The 19,783-nt window shown below is 36.3% G+C and overlaps 1 protein-coding gene across 10 annotated transcripts in view; it reads left to right on the top strand.

Annotated features, from left to right (window-relative positions):
• Positions 1-19,783, top strand: part of SEC31A (SEC31 homolog A, COPII coat complex component) — a 75,698-nt gene that overhangs the window by 33,313 nt on the left and 22,602 nt on the right. For 6 of the 10 annotated variants that reach the window (XM_051966274.1, XM_051966267.1, XM_051966270.1 and 3 more), the window contains exons 17-22: positions 4,074-4,200; positions 6,706-6,851; positions 7,813-7,986; positions 9,020-9,196; positions 18,776-18,868; positions 19,586-19,709. In XM_051966274.1, the coding sequence (XP_051822234.1) occupies positions 4,074-4,200; positions 6,706-6,851; positions 7,813-7,986; positions 9,020-9,196; positions 18,776-18,868; positions 19,586-19,709 (841 nt within the window). The remainder of the gene's footprint in view (positions 1-4,073; positions 4,201-6,705; positions 6,852-7,812; positions 7,987-9,019; positions 9,197-18,775; positions 18,869-19,585; positions 19,710-19,783) is intronic. The other 4 variants (XM_051966275.1, XM_051966273.1, XM_051966272.1 and 1 more) reach the window with 1 other exon arrangement.

Here is a 19,783-nt window from a genome sequence, read left to right as displayed (position 1 = left end):
ATGAAGCCTCTTATTTTTGTTAGTCACTGATTTTTTTAATTAAAGCTTTTTATTTACAAAACATAATGCATGAGTAACTTTTCAATGTTGATCCTTGCAAAATCTTCTGTTATACATTTTCTCCTACTTCCCCTACTCTCCCCTAGATGACAGGTAGTCCAATACATGTTAAATATGCTAATATATATATTAAATCTAATATTTGTATGCATATTTATACAGTTATCTTGCTGCACAAGAAAAATCAGATCAAGAAGGAAGAAAAAAAAAGCGAAAACAAAATTCTAGCAAACAACAACAGAAAGAGTGAAAATGCTATGTTGTGGATCACACTCAGTTCCCATATATGGTCTCTCTGGGTATAGATGGCTCTCTTCATCACTGAACAAGTGGAATTGGTTTGAATCATCTCATTGTTGAATAGAGCCACATCCATCAGAATTGATCATCTTATAGTCTTGTTACCATATATGATGATCTCCTCGTTCTGCTCATTTCACTCAGCATCAGTTCATGTTAGTCTCTCCAGCCTCTCTGAAATCATCCTGTTGATCGTTTCATATAGAACAATAATATTCCATAACATTCATATACCACAATTTATTCAGCCTTTCTCCAATTGATGGGCAGCCACTCGGTTTCCAGTTTCTAGCCATTACAAAGAGGACTGCTACAAACGTTTTTGCACATGTGGGTCCCTTTCCCTTCTTTAAGATCTCTTTGGGATATAATCCCAGTCTAAACACTGCAGGGTCAAAGGGTATGCACAGTTTGACAACTTTTTGAGTATAGTTCCAAATTGCTCTCCAGAATGGTTGGATCCTTTCACAACTCCACGAACAATGCATCAGTGACCCAGTTTTCCCATATCCCCTCCAACATTTGTCATTATCTTTTCTTGTCATCTTAGCCAATCTGAGAGGTGTGTAGTGGTACTTCAGAACTGTCTTAATTTGCATTTCTCTTCATCAATAGTGAGTTGGAGCATCTTTTCATGTGACTAGAAATAGTTTCAATTTCTTTATCTGAAAATGTCTGTTCATATCCTTTGGAAGTCACTGATGTTTTGGATTAATTAGCAAGGATGGAACATCTGGGTCAAAGACTATAGACATTTTAGTAATTTTATTTGCATAATTCTAAATTGCTTTCCAGAATGGTTGTACCAGTTCATAATATATGTCTTATTTTCCATAATTCCTTTAATGTTGACTATTTTTATCTTTTCCAGTTACTAATTGTGAGATGGAATCCCAGAGTTTGTTTTGATTTTATTATTAATTTGGAGCATTCTTTCAGATTGTTAATAATTTCCTTTTATTATTATTTTTTAAATTGTTGGTTCATTATCTATTGGGTAATAGCTTTTTAGTCTTCTACAGTTTTTTAGTGTTTATATTTTGAATATCTGACTCATCAAATACTTGATATGGAATTTTTTTCCCAATTAACCTTTTTTATTCACCTTTTAATGTGTCCTTTTCGAGTACCTTTTAGAGTTGCCTTTATCTACAGTGAGTTCTTTTTACTGATTGTATTCTTTTAACTTTGCTTTCTTGATTTCATATCACTTAGAAGTTTTCCTGTCTTTCTCTGAATTCATCATATTTCCCATTCCTGTTGGATCAGTACTTCATATGGAAAGCTGGATAGAGTGCCAGGCCTGGAATCAGGAAGACTTTTCCTCCTGAGTTTAAATCTGACCTCACACACTTACTAGTAGTGAGACCCTAGGCAAGTCACCTAACTCTATTTGTTTCAATTTCTTCATCTTTAAAATGACTTGGGGAAGGAAATGGCAAACCAATGCGGTATTTTTGCCAAAAAAAGTCCCAAAATAGGTCCCAGAGTTAAAAGTGGTTGAAAAACGATTAAATTTTCCCACATTTTCTTTTTTTGGTCATTAATAATCCCCAGAAGATATTATCTTAGTTCTGGATTAATAGTTGTGAATGACCTAGTAACTTTTCTTGAATATTCAGATTATTTTCCCAGAATATTTAAACCAGTTCACAGTTCCACAAACTGAATTAGCATGTTTGTCCTCCATATACCCTCTAGCAATGAATTTTCCCTTCTCTTACCATTCTTAATGGATGTGAAGTATTGTTTTAAATTGAATTTTTCTGATTATTAATGCTTTTAAACATCTTTTAAGTGATTTTAATCATTTGTATCCTCTTAAAAACCATTCATATTCTTTAGCCCAATAGAGGAGTCCTGTTGGGGAGAAATGATTCTAATTGGTACACTTTTGTATCCATTCCCTTTTTCATTTGAATGACAAACTTTTATTAGAGATAGTTAATGCAAAGTTTTTTTTTTCCTCTTAATTCTGGATCTTCTCATCTGATTTTACTTAGACAGGTTTTATTTGTGTACAGGATTTTTAATTGTATGTAATTACAATTGGCTGCTTTTTGTTTGTTTTGTTCTGTGGGAGGCAGTATAGAACAATGGTGCAGTTGGAGTCAGAGACCCTGGGTTCAAATCCTGCCACTTGGACAAGTGCCTTGACTTCTCCAAGCCTTATTTTCCTTAACTCTGTAGCGAGGACTAAATGTCCCCTCTTTGAACTCTAAATCTGATCTTGTGAATTTTCCTCTTATCAATAATTGTAAAAGTCATAATCTTCTACCAATCAGAGGAATTTCAGATTGGTGGCTGATGCTAACCAGGTTGATGATCTGGAAGATCAGGATTTTGGAGTGGAACTACAGGTCTCCTTTTTTATTGATATAAAATTTTTATATAAATAATTTATATGTCTCTTAACGAGGTGTTAGCAGAGGACAGGAAGATTTTCTCATTGCACAAGAGATCACATCTTTTCTTTAAAGCAATTGGCTTTAATGGATAGCTGTAGAGTGTTCAATATCATAAAATTAGTGTTGATTTGTTGATTTTTTGAAAGCATTTGATTTGATAGAGCAAACTGCTCTTCTAAACACTTTCAACAGGGTGTTTTCCATTTTAGAACAATAATAGAAAAATAATCATTTTCTTTGAACTCTAATAATTTATATCAGACAAAGTATAAAACAGAGAAATGAATAATCTTGGCCCTTATCAGAGACGATGTCCATCCCAAAATACAAGTTGTTGAGATATTCTCTGTCAATGCTGAAATGATTTAGCTTATGTAATTATTTGTTAGTTGATTTTTCCTCTGTCTTGACTTCCACATTTAGGGTCTTCTAAATTACTTGAAATATATATTTGTTATTGTTTATACAAGATCAACTTGGAAATTGATATAATGAATAAAATAGGATAATCAGAACTTGGAATTATTTTACTGAAGTTTTAGGTATTATTTGAGGAAGAGAAAAATCCTGAACTGTAGCGAGGCAAAGCCTGCTGGGATTCCATTTCACCTTGACCACTTTCCCTTTTCTTTAATCCATCTCACTGTTTAATGGGAGTTTGTTTTCTTTCTCTTCCTATTCTGGCTTCTTATGAGAATAGTAAACAAAAATATCCTGATTATTTCAGCATGTTTTTTCCATGTTCTTGCTTCTTTTATATTATTTGATTTTAGAATTTGATCACATGGCATTAATCCACATGAAGTATGCACACCCTTCTTCTTCACCCTGTAGTTCAGCTAAATTGGCCTTCCTTCTTCCTCCCACATGACACTTTATTGCCTCCCTCCATACTTTTGCACTGGTAGTACCCTCAGTCTCTAGTGTGTATTCCTCAATTCTACCTCTTCCTTCAAATGATGTTCAAGCATTATCTTGTGCTGAAGACTTTGTTCATCTCTAAACTGGGAACCATCCTCACTCTTAAGCTGTCTTGTATTTGACTGCTTAGTATGGATTGGTATTTATGTGGTGTATGTTTTTATATGTGCTCATCTTCTCTGTTAGAGTGTGAGCTACTTGCAGATAGGAATTATTCCTTCTTTTTATTTGTCTCCCCAGCTCCTGGCACAGGGCTTGGCACTTGAGGTGTGTTTAGTAAATACTTGACTGATTGATTGATACCATATTTTTCCAAAACATTAATTCTTGAGGATCCAAGCATTTAGGAGGCATTTACTTTTCTCTTTACTTTCTTTTTCCAAGCTGATTACAGCAGTGGTGATGAAAAATTGGAAAGAGATTGTTCAGTCCTGCGACCTTAAGAACTGGAGAGAAGCTTTAGCTGCTGTGTTAACTTACGCTAGGCCAGATGAATTTTCAGCTCTTTGTGGTAAGAAAATGATAATTTTTTGAGCTTTATTAAGTGTCTGTGTTACGCTATAGTATATATAACAGTATATATACAGTTATATATACACATATGTGTATGTGCGGGTGTGTGTATGATATAATTATATGATACTAATATATTGTAATGTGTCATCATAAGTTTCCTTTTTTGCTACTCTGTCTTCATCTCTATCCTTAGCCATCTTTTGTTCCTTTGACTTGGTCTTAGCAGAAGAGACAGCTGTCCTCTCTGCCAAGACTGATTGTGTGTATCTTCAGTCCTATTCTCTAAGGCATCTCCTGAGACTTAATTCTACTTCTCATCCCTTTTCCCATAAACTTTGAGTCTCCAGGCACCTGGATTTGCCTGTTTCCCCTTCTCCTTTTAGTATCTGAAGCTCTTCTCTTCCCTTCAGCACCAGCAAATTTCTGTATGATTTACTGTTGTGCTTTGCATACATAGATAGAGTCAATGCTTAACAGGTGCTGTGAAATAAAGTGAATATAACTATGACTTCACATATAACCTCTTCCCAGAATTCCAGCAGCATAATACATTTCAGAGTAGAAAGCAGTCTCACAAGCCACCTCCCTTATAACAGATCTAATCTGTATTTAACTTGTACTTGTTTGAAGACCTCCTGAGGTAAGAGATACACTAGCTAACAGGTGAGGGAATCTGCTCAGTGCTGGATAGTTCTCATGGTTAGGAAGATCTGCTTCAACTGCTGCATTCAGATATTCCTTGTCCTCTCCTCTGGAGCCCAGTATGTCTCATTTCTCTATTGCTGGACGACCTTCAGTTCCCATGAACACACAGTCCAAGGAAACCCCTAGGTCTTTGTTCATATGAATTTTTATATAGCCCCAGCCATCTTCATTTTTTACTTCTATAGCTGATTTCCTAAAGTTTAGTCCCTTCACTGTGGATTGGGATCTCCTTGGTTTGGGGGAGAGTTGGATGTGTTTTCAGTGGATTGGTTTTCTGGCTTTGATTCCCCATACATATGGTATGCTCTCACCAAACTGGAGTTTGTTTCTGTTTTCTGCTTTGCAACTTTCATGATTCTGTAGTCATGTGACTCTGTGCACATGCTTACTTCCATCCAAACGCTAATCCTAACTTAACCCTTACTTCTAAAAGTCTCACCTCTCCTTTGAGATCCAGTTCAAATGATGCTGTTTTCTACATGAAACCTTCCCTAGATTCTTCCAAGTAAGAATAGTTATTCGCTTCCATGACTCCTCTAGCCCACCTTTGATTTGTGCTTTGAGAACAATCCATTTCTACACTGCACAGCTAGAGAGAACCATGGTGTGGAAACAGTAAAAAGAGACCTGGATGTGGTGAATTGAGGCTCTACCACTTAGTATGTAGCTGTGTGACTACAGGGAGATCATGGAACTTCTCTGAGCCTCATTTCCTCATTGGCAAAATTCTTCTCTCAGTCTCATGGATTTTTTTTGATTGAATGAGCTCATGTCCATAAAGGCTTTGTAAACTTGGAAGCACTACATAGATGTAATTTGTTATTGTCACATTCTTAGTTGTAATCATTCTTGTAGTTATCTGAGTTTCCTTGCTAGAGTGGAAGCTCCTTGACAGCAGTATCTTAATTATGAGGTACTCCACTTGCTTGCCTGTACTGTGGCAGATGCTTTATATATGTCAAATGAATGTTGAATTTCTAGATAAAAATTTGTTGGTAAAAGAGAAATATATACATTTAAAGGAAGTTAATAATGTATTCAAATAATCAAATGTCCTATGTACTTTTTTTTTATTATATTCAATTTATTATCTGCCTTGGGAGTTTATTTTTTCCTGCTATTCATGAGTTACAAAGATTCATCTCCTAAAAAAAATTTTTTTTCAGTTACACATAAAAACGTTTTTTAAAATCTGAGTCCTAAGTTATCTCCCTCTCCTCCCTACTTTTTGAGAAGGCAAGGACTTTGATGTAGATTATACATGTGAAGTCATGGAAAACATTTTCATATTAATTATGTTACAAAAAAAATTTTTAAAAACCTCCCAAGAAAATAAGGAAAGTATAAAAAAGTGTGCTTTGATCTGCATTTAGACTCCATCAGTGCTTTCTTTGGAAGTGGATAATACTTTTTACCATAAATCCTTCAGAGTTGTATGGGATCATTGGATTGCTGAGAATAGCAAAGTCATTCATAATTGAGCAGAAAATTCATCTTCAATTATAATAATATCTAAAATTTATAGATTTACAAAGTACCTGATGTATTATTGGATCTTCACAGTGACACTATGAGATAGGTGATGTTATTATTTCCATTTTATGGATGAGGAAACTGAGGCTGAGGGTTAAGTATCATGCCTATCTTTTAATAGCTAGCACGTATTTCAGATGAGACATTTACTCTGGTCTACCTGACTCCATGTCCAGGATGTTATGTACTGATTGATACTGTCTCCCTTCAATAATCTTACAATTAGACTACTCATGTGTCATTTACTTCTTTTTCTTCTTAGATCTGTTGGGCACCAGGCTTGAGAATGAAGATGATCCTCTTTTGCAGACCCAGGCATGTCTTTGCTATATTTGTGCTGGGAATATAGAGAAATTGGTTGCGTGTTGGACTAAAGCTCAAGATGGAAGCAACCCTTTGTCACTTCAGGTTAGTGTCCATTTAACAGGAGGTATTGATGCCATGTGTTACAGGTATTTTTATGAAAGGTTTTTCTTTGTCTTTTTAAAGAAATTTTTCCCCAAGTACTTGATGAGTAAACTCCTTCCCTTTAATACTTTAATTTGAACTTTGGTTTTCTCTGTGGGATTTTATTTCTAGATGGAGTAAGAGGCTCATCTGTTGAAAATGCAAATATTTGTTAAGATTTTTGTGTCAATTTATGCAGAAGAAAACAATTATGGTTTAAATTTAGATCCTGAGTTTGTGAGTGGTTTATGTGTATAAGGTATTTTCAACCGAGACACTTCTCTTTTTGCAGAGTTTTTTTTTTTGTTTTGTTTTGTTTTGAATGATGGCATGGGAAACTTGTAGTTATTATTAGTATGTCCTATCACTACAACTCTGGCAGCTTTTTGTTTTTGCCACCCATGAAAGAATTGATCCCTCTGCACCTCCTTCAATCTTGAGTCTTCACTTCGGTGCCACACTGGTGGGTACTGACATCTTTGTCAGGCAAGTATGGGCTCAGGCAGAAGCAGAAGCCAGCTATTGGGTGATGTGGAGGTGCCCAAGATCTCATGTAAGGTCAGCCAAATCTTAGTCCTGTTAGGACAATTTATGATAGAGGCTGACATAAAGGTTTGGATTAAGGTTTTGGATTAAGAACCTCCTGCTTTCTTTCTTTCTTTCTTTCTTTTTTTTTTTCCTGAGGCAATTGGAGTTAAAAGTGACTTGCCCAGGGTCACACAGCCAGGAAGTGTTAAGTGTCTGAGGCCAGATTTGAACGCGGTTCCTCCTAACTTCAGGACTGGTGTTCTATCCACTGCACCACCTAGCTGCCCCACTTCCTGCTTTTAAATGCAATAAGTATCGCTAACCATTAGACTTAGTTTTTAGTAAGTGCATTAATCCTTTCCTGTCCTTTGTCTCTTTGTTCTCTCTCCTTTAGGATCTGATTGAGAAGGTTGTCATCCTCCGAAAGGCTGTCCAACTCACCCAGGCATCAGATGTTAATGTCATTGGGGCACTTTTGGCCGAAAAGATGAGTCAGTATGCCAATTTGTTGGCAGCCCAAGGCAGCATTGCTGCAGCTCTGGCTTTCCTCCCTGCCAACACCAGCCAGGTAAGGGGGTTGGACTGTTTTTCCTACTTTTCCTTTCTATGATTAATTCTTACAGGTGGTACCAAACCTGCTGGTAGGTTGACTGCATTCTGGAGAAAATGAGTTCACTTCCTCTAAGTGAGGCTAAGTCTTACTGACCTCAAGTTCTGGGTTGTGTCTGGACTGACTGGAGTTGTACCAGTGGATTAGAATATTAGGCAGCAAGTTTTAATTAATGAAGGGCTTGTCTCAGTTGGGACCATACCTGGACTAAGAGGTATGGAAGGCCATGTAGAAAATGGAATGTTCTTACCTCTCAGAGAGCTCCCATTCTGGATGAGAGCAGCCTAGTGGGATAGCTTCAGGTGGAGGTAGATCTAGGCTGTGTATTCTAGAGGAAGGGGGTTGATAATGGTGTATGGTGGGGAAGGGCAGGGAGAGTACATCCTGAGGGCTGGCCTGTGCTGAGGCTTAAGGATGAGAGCAGCAGTGTTCTAGGTGAGGGGCAGAGAGTATGTGTCACAGGGGCCAAACTCAGCCTCTGCTGCTTAGGCGAAAGAAGGCTCTCTCAGGGTTTGAGGTCCAGGCATTAGAGGAAGGACTTCAGTGGAGGAAGTGAGTTTAGCCTGTTGGTAAACACTTGTCTTTGGCCCTACTCTTCAGGGAGTGCCTTAGTTCCTAAGTTTCATTAACAACTGAAAAAAAAAAAATCAGGTGGATTAGAAGTAGAAGTCTTTTTCTAAAGCTTATATTTCTTACATGCCCTGCTGTTATTTTTCTGAGGAAAAATATTTGGATGTGTTCAAAAGTATTATATATTATACTGCAAGGTTCAGTAGTCTAGGATTGGTTCCTTTTTTTTTTTTTTTTCTTTTTCCTTTTCTTCCTTTCTCTTTTGAAAAACAGGTTCTTTTAAACCTGAAAACAGGTGGTAATATCTCTTCTCTTAGGAAATTCCTAGACTCCAAATATACTGTGTAGTTAGGGACAGAGTGATCAGTCACATGCTAGATACTGGACCAATCACTCATTTTCTTTCCTTGTTTTTTTAAAGCCAAATATTGTGCAGCTTCGTGACAGATTGCGCAGAGCACAAGGCGAGCCTGTGTCAGAGCAGGAAGTTTCCTCTCGGGCTCTCTATGACAGACAACGTGTGTCCAAAGGAGGACCTGGGCCAGCTGCAGGCCAGACACAGGTGCCCCGAGCTACAGCCCAGCAATATTATCCTCATGTAAGTAATTACAGACCATAAGAAGGTCTTCCTATCTCTGGCTTCTTTCTCGCTTGGAATATACTGTTGGTTATCATTATCATTTAGCTTTAATGGAAGAAGGTGACCTTTAATTGCAGCATACAAGTGTCCTTTTGGATTCTTGTAAAACCTTAGAAGTGGTGTTTGTGTAATTGTTCTGAAAACAATGCCCCAATTTAGTCAGATTACATTGATTCTTAGGTATAAAGTAAAATTTAAATTCCTAAATCAGGGATTTTCATCCTGACATTTGGTCTTTGGATTAATGTCAGGATACCTTGAATAGTAAAAAAAATAAAACAAAATAAATTATAATTTTTCACTCATCTCTTAAATTTTTCATTTTCATCATTGTGAATTTAAAAGAAAAACTAAAACCCATTCTAAGGAGTCCTTAGATTTTATCAGATTGCCAAAGGGTTCCATGACACAAAAGAAAGTTAAGAACTTTGCTCCAAATTGTTAAGCTCAGAAGGTTATACATTTTATTTTCAGTGAAGATAGGTTATCTGTAGTATATAAGCTAAGTCTTGAAGGCTCTAAGGCTTCTAAGAGATTAGTAAGAAAGTTTCTCTCGGGTGTGGGGAAGGTGAGAAGGTCATCACAGTAGTTGAAAGAAGAATGAGTGTCAAAGAAGAGGGTATGGTCAGTAGTATCAAAAGACCTGGATTGATCTTTGATAACTTTGGAGATTATAGTTTTAGTCATGGTAGGATTAGAAACCAGCTTTCAAGGAATGAAAAAGCAAGTAGCAGGTTAGGAAATGAAGATCATTAGAGACCTTTGGCTATGAAGGAAAGAGAAATAGAAGATGATGGGAAAGGGCACTTCAGGATTTTGAGAAAATTCTTTTGTTTTTTAAGATAGGGGTTACCTGGGCATTCATAATTGTAGGCATTAAAAAGGCATCTTAATAAAAGAGACCCACGGGCATTTAAAAGAATTTGACTTTCCTATTCACATGATAAAAGCTAAGTCCATTAAGAATGCCTGTTATTTAGAACAAGCCTTCTTAAACTTTTTCCACTCATGATACCTTTTTCATCTGAGAAATTTTTACAAATCCAACATTTACTGATAATTTATCATAATTTTTCAATTGCATTCAGTTACATGACAGGGTTGTAAACCACAGTTTAAGAAGTTTTGGTTTAGACTGTGATGGGCAGTTGGATACTTAAAATTGGTCTGCAGACACATAGGCTGTGAAGTGAGTATTTAACAAAATGAAGAAATGGACCTTATTATTACCTTGGCTTAAAGCCTTAGGCTTTTTTTCCTGAGAAAATTCTTTGGCACAAAACTCACCAGTATTATATACTATGAATCAGTCTGAAGAACTAAAGTTGTGTAACAGCAGAAGAAAAACAAAGGTTCTTGGTGGGTGTAACTAAGAAGTGAAACATTATTAGCAGACAGACTGGTGGTGTGACTAGTAGGTGTCTCCAGAAAGATGCATGATTCAAAAAGGATGGGCTGATCACTTAGCAAGAGGAAAAGATAATGAAGAGATGACCAGTATGTCCTGGTGGTATCCATGCGATGACACATGGTTTAGAGGAAGATCCCCAGAACATAGAGTTGACTGTCTGTGAATGATGCATGGAAGGATGTGACACAAGTTGCTCAGAATGACAGCCTTCATTGATTGTAGTCTGCAATTTTGAAGAGAGTACCTACATCAGAGACCACAGATTTAATTAATTTCAGCAAACATTTATTAAATGATGTCTGTGTGCTCTACAGATATTGTGGGCACCAAGGCAAAAACATAGTCTTTTTCCTTCAAGGATCTTATATTCTACAAGGCAGAGTAAAACATGGACCTTAGTAAATATAAAGTTACCACAAGGGAATTTATAGAGAGAGAGGACATATTTATAATAACATGGGGCGTTTGAGAACAGGCTCATGTGTCAGAAATGGCTCCTGAGGTAGGCTTTGAAGAAGGTCAGAACTTATACCAGACAGAAATGAGGAGAGTGTGCACTCCCCTTATGGAAGGTCCAGTTGTACAGAGGTGGGAGAAGGCATGTTTTGTGAACAGAGTATATGAAGGGAATAGTAGCTGGAAATTGAATTGGAGAAGTGACAAAACTGGAGGCAGGAAGACTAATTGCAGTAGACAAGGTCATAGAAAGTAAAGACCTGAATTAGGTTACAGCTTTCTCGTGTGAAGAGAAGGGTAAGTGTATGAGAAATGTTGGGCACTTAACAAGACTGGCAATTGACTAGATATGGGTTTGAGAGAGAAGAAAATTTCAAGCATGATTAATTACACAACTGGGATATGGATCTGGTTATGGATTTGGAGGGGAAAGATATGCTGAATTTGAGGTAACTATGGGTAGAAATAGGACCATGAAGTGGCACCATAGCGCACAGAGTGCCGGGTCTGGAATCAGGAAGACTCATCTTTGTGAGTTCAAATCTAGAATCTGACTTTCTGACTGTGAGGCAAGGTACTTAACCCTCAGTTTGGCTCATGAAAGAGATGATTCTTATACTCATGGGAGGTGATGAGATCATTGAAGGAGAGAGACAAAAAGAACTGCAGAAGGCCTAGACAAGAGACTTTGTGGGCAGAAGGAAGAGTAGAACACAGCAAAAGGACTGAGCAGGACCAGGTGGAAGAAGGACTTGGGAAGAGCATTGTCACTGAAGTCAAGTAGTAAGAGGACATCCAAGAAAGAGAATAGAAGAAAGCTGCAGAAGTCTGTGAAGCCTCCATAGTCTGACTTCAGCCAACTTTTCCAGACAAATGCCAAGTTATTCTCATAAATACAATCTGCATCCTCCTAGATATTCCCTGTGTACAGCATTGTACTTTATAAATATTTTTTCTCTTTGGCCTCTAATGGACTTCACATTTTAGCTGCAACTTCCCTTTAAAGACTTATTTCACATTTTCTCTGCACCAGCTGAACTGGTCTGCTGAGCCATTCCCCACATATATCATCCCATTTCCCTTGCCCTTATCTAGGTGTCTCTGTGCCAGGAACATTGTCCATTCTCACCAGCTCTTTAGAGGTCCCTTACCCTCTGCCTTCAAGCCCAGTTCATGTGACACTTGCTATAGAAAAAAAATCTTGACTTCCCCTCATGTTGTTTTGTCCGTCTTCCTTTGAAATTGTTTGGTTTTTTTTTTTAATTAAATTTTGTATTTATCCATTTGGTACCTGCTTCCCCAAAATAAAATGTTAGCTTCTTGATGGTAGGGACTGTCATTCTGTTAACTAGCACTTATTAAACTCCTGCATGTGCAAGGTGCTTTGTGGCACTGTCAGGTGTTGTCCCAGGGATGCAAAGAAAGGTAGAAAGTCCCGGCCCTCAATAAAATGCTCAGTCTAATGGGAGAGACAATGTAAACAATTATGTACAAACAAGCTGTGTTCAGGATAACTAGAAGATTATTCTCAGAGGGAGAGCACAGAGGTTAAAGAGATTTGCGAAAGGTTTCTTGCAGAAAGTGGAACTTCAGCTGAGATTTGAAGGAAGCTGGGGACAGAGATGAGGAAAGAGAGAGTTCAGGTGTGGAGGTCAGCCAGTGAGAATGCCTGGAGTTGGAAGTCAGAAGCAAGGAGCAAGGACATCAGCGTCACTGGATCAAACAGTATATGGAAGGGGAGTCAAGGAAAAGAATACTACAAAAAGTATGAAGGGCTTTAAAAGCGCTGTGTCTTTACACAGAAATATGGTTTGGAGTCATCCAACCATTATAGAGACAAGAATATCAAGAAGAGAGTGATCAACAGTGTCAAGAGGCTGCAGAAAAGTCAAGAAGAATGAGGATCGAGAAAAGGCAGTTGAGAGATCATTGGTAATTTTGGAAGGAGCAATTGAAGTTGACTAGTGAGATCAGAAGCTAGATTATAGTGGAAAGGGCGGTGGGGGAGAGAGACAGACAGACAGACATGTTAAGTGAGGGGTTTTTGAGGGTGGAGCAGACATGGACATGTTTGTTATCATGGGAGAGATTGAAGATAAATGAGAGAGAGAAGGGATGATAGATGTGTTGTGAAGATGGATTGAGATGGGATGATGGGATCACTTGTATATTGTGAAGGTGTTGACAAAGAGAAAGGCTCACCTCTTCATCAGCCAGAGGTGAAGAAAGAGACAGCAGGGGAAGATGCCCGAGTCCTTTAGGTCAGGAGGAGGAAGGAGTGCTGGGAATTCTGAAGCTAGGTTCTCTGCCAAGGGGATACTTGGAAGAGGGAGCTCCGGGAAGCTTGAGAAGAGGTGGAAAAGTTTGGAAAACTCACTCTGATGAGTTGGATAGTGATTCATTCAGGGGAATGTAAAAGGATTGCCATGTTGGGGTGAAGGCCATGGGGAACTTATATACAGTGTACATTGGGAGTGGACCCAGGTTACACAATTTGGTAATTTTTCTCATTTTGCTCTGTAGGATTTAAATACAAGCAGAGATAGCAGATGGTGGGAATAATCTAAAGCTGGGCCTTGGAAGGGATGAATTTTGATAGGATCTAGGGGCAAAAGAATTTGAGAAAGGAGAATAATGAACAGTTAGATTATATTCTTTTTGTCTTTGTATCCTCAGGTGCTCCACACACTCCCTAATGTGTTATTACACATTAATCAGAGTTTATTGAATTGAATTCTGTGAACAAGGACTTTGGATTTTAGTCTTTGCAATGAATTAGCTTTGTGATGATGGGCAAGTAATTTGTACAGTCTGAGCCTAAGAGGTCTCCTCATTTGTAACATGAGTGAGTTGGATTGGATAACTCTAATCATTCCTATCAGTTTTGGTATTTTATTATCTGAGAACTTTCCTTTTATTCGAAAGACAATCCTGTGAAATGGGTGCAACAAGTTGTTAACACCTCTGTTTTAGAAACAAAGAAACTAAGATATGAGAGAGGTTAAGGACCAAGGGTTGTAAAGAAATCCATTAGATGGCTGAGCTGGTGCAGAAATCTGAGATATTCGTGGGCCATTGTGTGCATTTAGGAAGCCAGCCTGCCTCTATAGAAGCACCCAGCTCCATGTCCAGCAGAGAAGTGGCTATTTGATTGTTGAAGTGGCAGGAAGAAGCTGAAGAAGCTTATTGAGCAGCCATGGTCAGAGCTGTGCTTGGAAAGACCACTGTGATATTTCTGTGGAGGATGGATTAGTTAGGAGCACCCTCAAGGCCACAGAGGGAAAAGAGAATATCTGTTTGACTATTTTCAAGTCCTTATGTTTCAGTTGTCCTTTAAAATGGAATAAGGTATTTAAAAATAGTTGTTTTATAATGTAATTTACTGTGTTTTGTTATATATCAGTATCTAAGTGGGTGCAGTAAGATCAGTCAGTTTAATTATAATATCAAAACTGTTTTTGCCAGTTGCCTTCTAGATAGTATATACTTATAGTATAACATATACTGTAATCACATTTTGAACATCTTGTGCTTGTGCCTTAATAGGTCTAAATAAGTCACATCAGATTTTAAAATAGATTAATTGATCTTTGTCAGGGAGGTTTTAGGGGAGAGTCCTATGCTGGAAAAGTGCCATGGATGAAAAGTATGGAGCATTGGGTTTGGAGTCAGAAAGAAGTGTCTTCAAACCTGCTTCAGGTGCTTCAAATCATTGAATTTTGCTGAACCTCAGTTTCTTCTTGTGGAAAATAAAGGTTTTGAACTTGATGACTTCTTTGGTAACTTTCAGTTCTAAATCTATAATTGTATTTTAATTAAAGGATTAAGCTAGGTGACCTGAAGCTGCTTACCATTCTAAGATTCTTTTATGTCAAAAACAGAAGATATTTTCTGATTTTCCAGATTGCATGGTAGATGTGGAAGAGTCAAATTTCAGCCCCTGAATATTGTCTGTTGTTGCTTTGGCAGCATGCAATAACTTTGATTATTGGAGTACCATATCTTTTTAGCTGAATTGCTGGCTCCATTCTCTGATAATAATAATAACTAGCATTTTATCTCATGTTAATCTCCTAACAACTAGGTAGATGCTATTATCATCACCATTTACAACTGAGGAAATTGAATTAGACAGAGATGAAGCATTTTGCTTTTAACTTGTCTTCCTGATTCCAGGTCAGGTTCTCAGTCCATTGCATCATCTGTCACAACTTGTACTACTTTTATCCTTGTGGAAATCACACATTGATAAGATTGTACCATTTCCAAAATAGTCATCATTCTCTTTCTGTTAGAATTCTTTTTTTTTTTTTTCCTGGTAGAGAATTTTTGGTTTGCTCACATTTTTGAATTGTGTGGACTTTAAAAAAAATAGTAGGCCCTATTGTGAATGTAATCTAAAAGTTGAATGGTACTTTAAATGGCTTGCAGTCTTATAAAAAAGCTGTCATTTTTAGTGACAGGACTGCTAACTTTGTATAAAAGCTACCACTGTTTGCATTTTCTGACAACTTTGTTGAACATTTTCACCAGGGTATTCTATGACCATCTCAAATTGATCATGTCCAAAATAAAAACCTGTGATTAGATTGGATAAAAGGAAGAGGAACAAGGAAATTAAAACAGATCCTTGAAAACATAAATTGTTAGTGTTAAGAAAACTCATTTTCATTCACCACATTTTTCTTCTTTGGAAAGCTAAGGGACCGGAGCATAGAGAGGAAAAAGAACAGGTAGATAGGATAGAAGAAAATAGTTAATGTGAATGTGATAAATTCACTCTTAAAATGGAAGAGAATAGAATAGTGGACTAGAAAGCAAGATCCAACAATATGTTATTTGTAAGCAGCATACTTGAAATATAAAGATTCACTCAGAAGTAGTGGATAAAATCTCTATGTTTCAGGTGAACTAAAAAGCAGGGATATCAATTATGATTTCAGACAATGTGACAATGAAAATAGATTCAATAAAAAGAAATAAGCTGGGGAAACTATTATATTCTCAGAGCCATCATAGATAACAACACAATATTGACACCTATTAATATATACTAAATATCATAGTATTTAAATCCTTAAAGAAAAAATGGCAGCTCTTATTGTGAATGTAATCTAAAAATTGGTTTGAGGGTGGGACACTAATAAGAAAGTGTAGTTGTTAATTACTCTGATTAAAATAAAAGAGGAAAATCAAATTAAATCAAAAATGAAAAAAAGATAATTAGGAACAATTAAAGATGAAACCAGATATATGGCAACAGTATTGCTAAAATAGATGAATTGGATAGAGTAAAAACAAAAATATAAAACATTCAAGATTAACAAAAAAAAAAAAAAAGAGAGAGAATTTAAATGACCTAATCTCAGAAAAAGAAATTGTACAAGCCATAAATGAACTCTTAAAGTAGGGAGGTGGTGAAAACAACCCAGGACCATAGGAATTATGAGTGAAACCTTCAAAGAAAAATTAGTTGAAATATGAAGTAAACTGTTTGGAAAAATTGGAAGAAGGGATTCTTCCAAATCTGTGATAAAAATGTGTAAGAGTTGTTCTAAACTATGAGTCAGCATCATATATAATAAAGATAAAATAGAAACCTTGTAAGAAGATTAAGGATGCCTATTATTTACCCCCATTATTTGATATTGACCTAGAAATGGCAGATATAGTAATATAGTAAGAAAAAGAAATTGAGAGAATTACCATAGAAAAAAGGTGACAGATCTGTGGCTTTCTGCAAAAGATTTGATGTTGTATCCAGAGTACTCAAATGAGTCAAGTTTAAAAAAAAAAATCAATTCAAAAGAGTAATCCCAAGCAAAATTGTAATAAGTCCAAATAAATCATTAATATTCCTTTGTATCTTCCTTCCCATTCCTTCTTAAAAAAACCTAATAGGAAAAGATATAGAAATTTCATTTAAAACGATTAAAGCAGCAAAAAATATTTTGAGATCCCCATTTGACAAATTGGACATAGGAACTAAAAGAAAACAATCACAAAACACTTTGTAGCAATAAAAATAAACCATATTAATTGGAGAAATATTAATTGCTCATGTCTAAGCCATCCCAATTTAGTAAAAATGACAATAATTCCTAAATTGCTTTTCTTCCTCCAGTGCCATACTAGTTAAACTGCAAAATGATTTCAGAACTGGAAGAAAAAAAAAGTCATCTGGAAGAACAAAAAGATCAAAATTCTCAAAAGAAATAATAAAAAAAAATGGGAAAGAAGGAGACTTAATAATAAAACTCAAACTATATTATGAAGCAGTGATTATCAGAATTTTCATATTAGTTTAAAAAAAATTTTTTTAATGGTCAGGGAACAGAAGAATAATCTTAATAAATGCTAAGAACCTCTTAGGTAAGCACTTGCTCTTCACAAAACCTTCTGGAAACTAAGTAGACTGCTTTCTGGCAGAAATTAGATTTAGATTGACAGCTCACACTATATAAAGCTCCAGATAGGTATGCCATTTAAATAAGAAATATCATAAGCAAAATTTTTCTGTTATGAATTTTTACATTTAGGTTATGTATCTATTTTGAGCTTTGATTCTGACCTTGTATATGATACAATATCTTAATCCAAATCTAATTTCTGCCAAACTTTTTAATTTTTCTAGCAATTTCTGTAAAGAAGTGAGACCTTTCCTCAATAATTTATTGGCTTTGTGATAATTTTGGGGGTTTATGAAACACATAGCTGCTATTTTCACTTACTTCCTTACTCTTTTCCACGTCTCTGCTTTGTGACAACTGCTTCTTAATATAGTTTGAGGACTGATAAAGCTATACTTATGGGACTAAGCCCTCATTGTTTGTAATTTCTCATTTCTCATTAGATTATATATTTTTATTCTTCCAAATGAATTAATATTTTAGTCTAGGTCTTTTAAGCATTCCCTTGATAATTTGATATAAACCTAAATCAACAAATTAATTTATGTATTGTCATTTTTATCATATTGTTAAAATTCATTCATGAGCAGTAATCATCTCTCCAATTATTTGCCTTTCTTTTATTTCTGTAGTATTTTGTAGTTGCACTTTTATTTTTTAAAAAGAAAAATTAAGATCACTCTCTTGAACTTGTATTGAATAAAATAAGGAGAGGCCCATGGAATATTAGAAGTATATTTATAGAATCTAGGAGATTTGGGTTCTAGTCTTAGCTCTGATCATCTCAGCCAAGTTGCATCATTTTCCTCACATGTAAAAACTGAAGGGATTGGATTAAGGACTCTTCAGCTTCCTCCCAAATCGTCATTTCAGATTTTGGTTGGAGCCTATGAATGGCAATATAATGTCATTTTTTTTTTTTAAAAGCAGCTTTAAAAAAAATATTTACAGACCTAATTGTAGTGGCATGACTACTACTACTCTTCATGCTTCATGACTACTCTGTCACTTTTCTAGATGCTCCCTTTACTTCAGTATCTTGCTTGTGTGGCAGTTTTCAATGTGCTTTGATTTAGATTTTGCCACTGATTTTTTTTTTCCCCATCTTAATTTTGCTTTCAGAATCCCAGCTGCATTCTGAGCAGTGGCTTTTATTCATGCAGTCCTGCTTTGCATCTGGCTTTTTAATACCCTTTAAGTTTTTTCTGTTTTTTTTTTATTTTTTATTTTCTGTGATTGGTATTTCTTTGTTTAATTCAGGTTAGAATTGCCCCTACTGTCACTACCTGGAGTAACAAAACTCCTACTGCCCTTCTCAGCCATCCACCTGCAGCCTCTCCCTCTGACACACAGGTATAAGCTTTGTTATTCCTCTTTGAGAGATCCTTAACTCACTTAGATAGATTCACGTAGGCTCTCATCTTTGATCCCAGTTTGCCTGTTTGTTGCATCTTAATGCTTTTAGGAGCTAGGAACTTGGTTTTAATACGGTTTGTTTCATTTCCTCCCTAACCTGCTTTTCTTCCTGATAAATTCTCATTTAAGTTCTGGGTACTACTTACCACCCAGGTGACTGAATTTGAAAAAAAAATTTAGCTGTGATTTTAATAGTTTTATCAACTGGCAACCATCACTTAAAGATCTCTTTTGAGCAAAAATTCTTAAAATTCAAGGGAAGCAAATGTTACTTTTGTAGCATTTAAATTTATCCCTTGAGTTGGGAGTAAATGAATAGAGAGTGAGCGATGGAAAATATTAATGGCTTTTCACGAATATCATGGAAATTTATGACAAATATTACTGCTATTCTTGTATTTTATGGTACTATTATTTACTCTCAGCTTCTATTGCCCTTCACTGAAACTGTCACTTGAATTCTTATTTTGAAATTACTCAGAATGCTTGTCTCCTGAATCCTGATAAAGCAGGAGATAGAGTGTGCAATAACATAGTGGTGCTTTTGCTAATGGAAGATTCTTATTGACATGAACCCCAAGGCCCCAGTAAGAAATCCAATTATGGAGTCATGATATCCTCAATGCCAAACCCAACCTTTCTCTTGTTTCCCAGGGAGAAAATCCTCCACCTCCAGGTTTCATTATGCCAGGACCTAGTAATCCTAATATGGCAATTCCGCAACCTACTTCTCCTGGCCACATGTATGCACAGGTATCATCTTATCCACAGCCACAGAGTAAGTAGTAATGTCTGAAATCCCTTTTTCCCAGCATGACATGACCATCTTGGTGCCTTCTTTCCCTGATTCTC

The sequence above is a fragment of the Antechinus flavipes genome, chromosome 6 (genome assembly GCF_016432865.1).
Source record: "Antechinus flavipes isolate AdamAnt ecotype Samford, QLD, Australia chromosome 6, AdamAnt_v2, whole genome shotgun sequence".
In the NCBI taxonomy this organism is placed as follows: Eukaryota; Metazoa; Chordata; class Mammalia; order Dasyuromorphia; family Dasyuridae; genus Antechinus; species Antechinus flavipes.
Note: the sequence above shows the minus strand (reverse complement) of the source record. Positions and strands in the feature narration are given on the sequence as shown.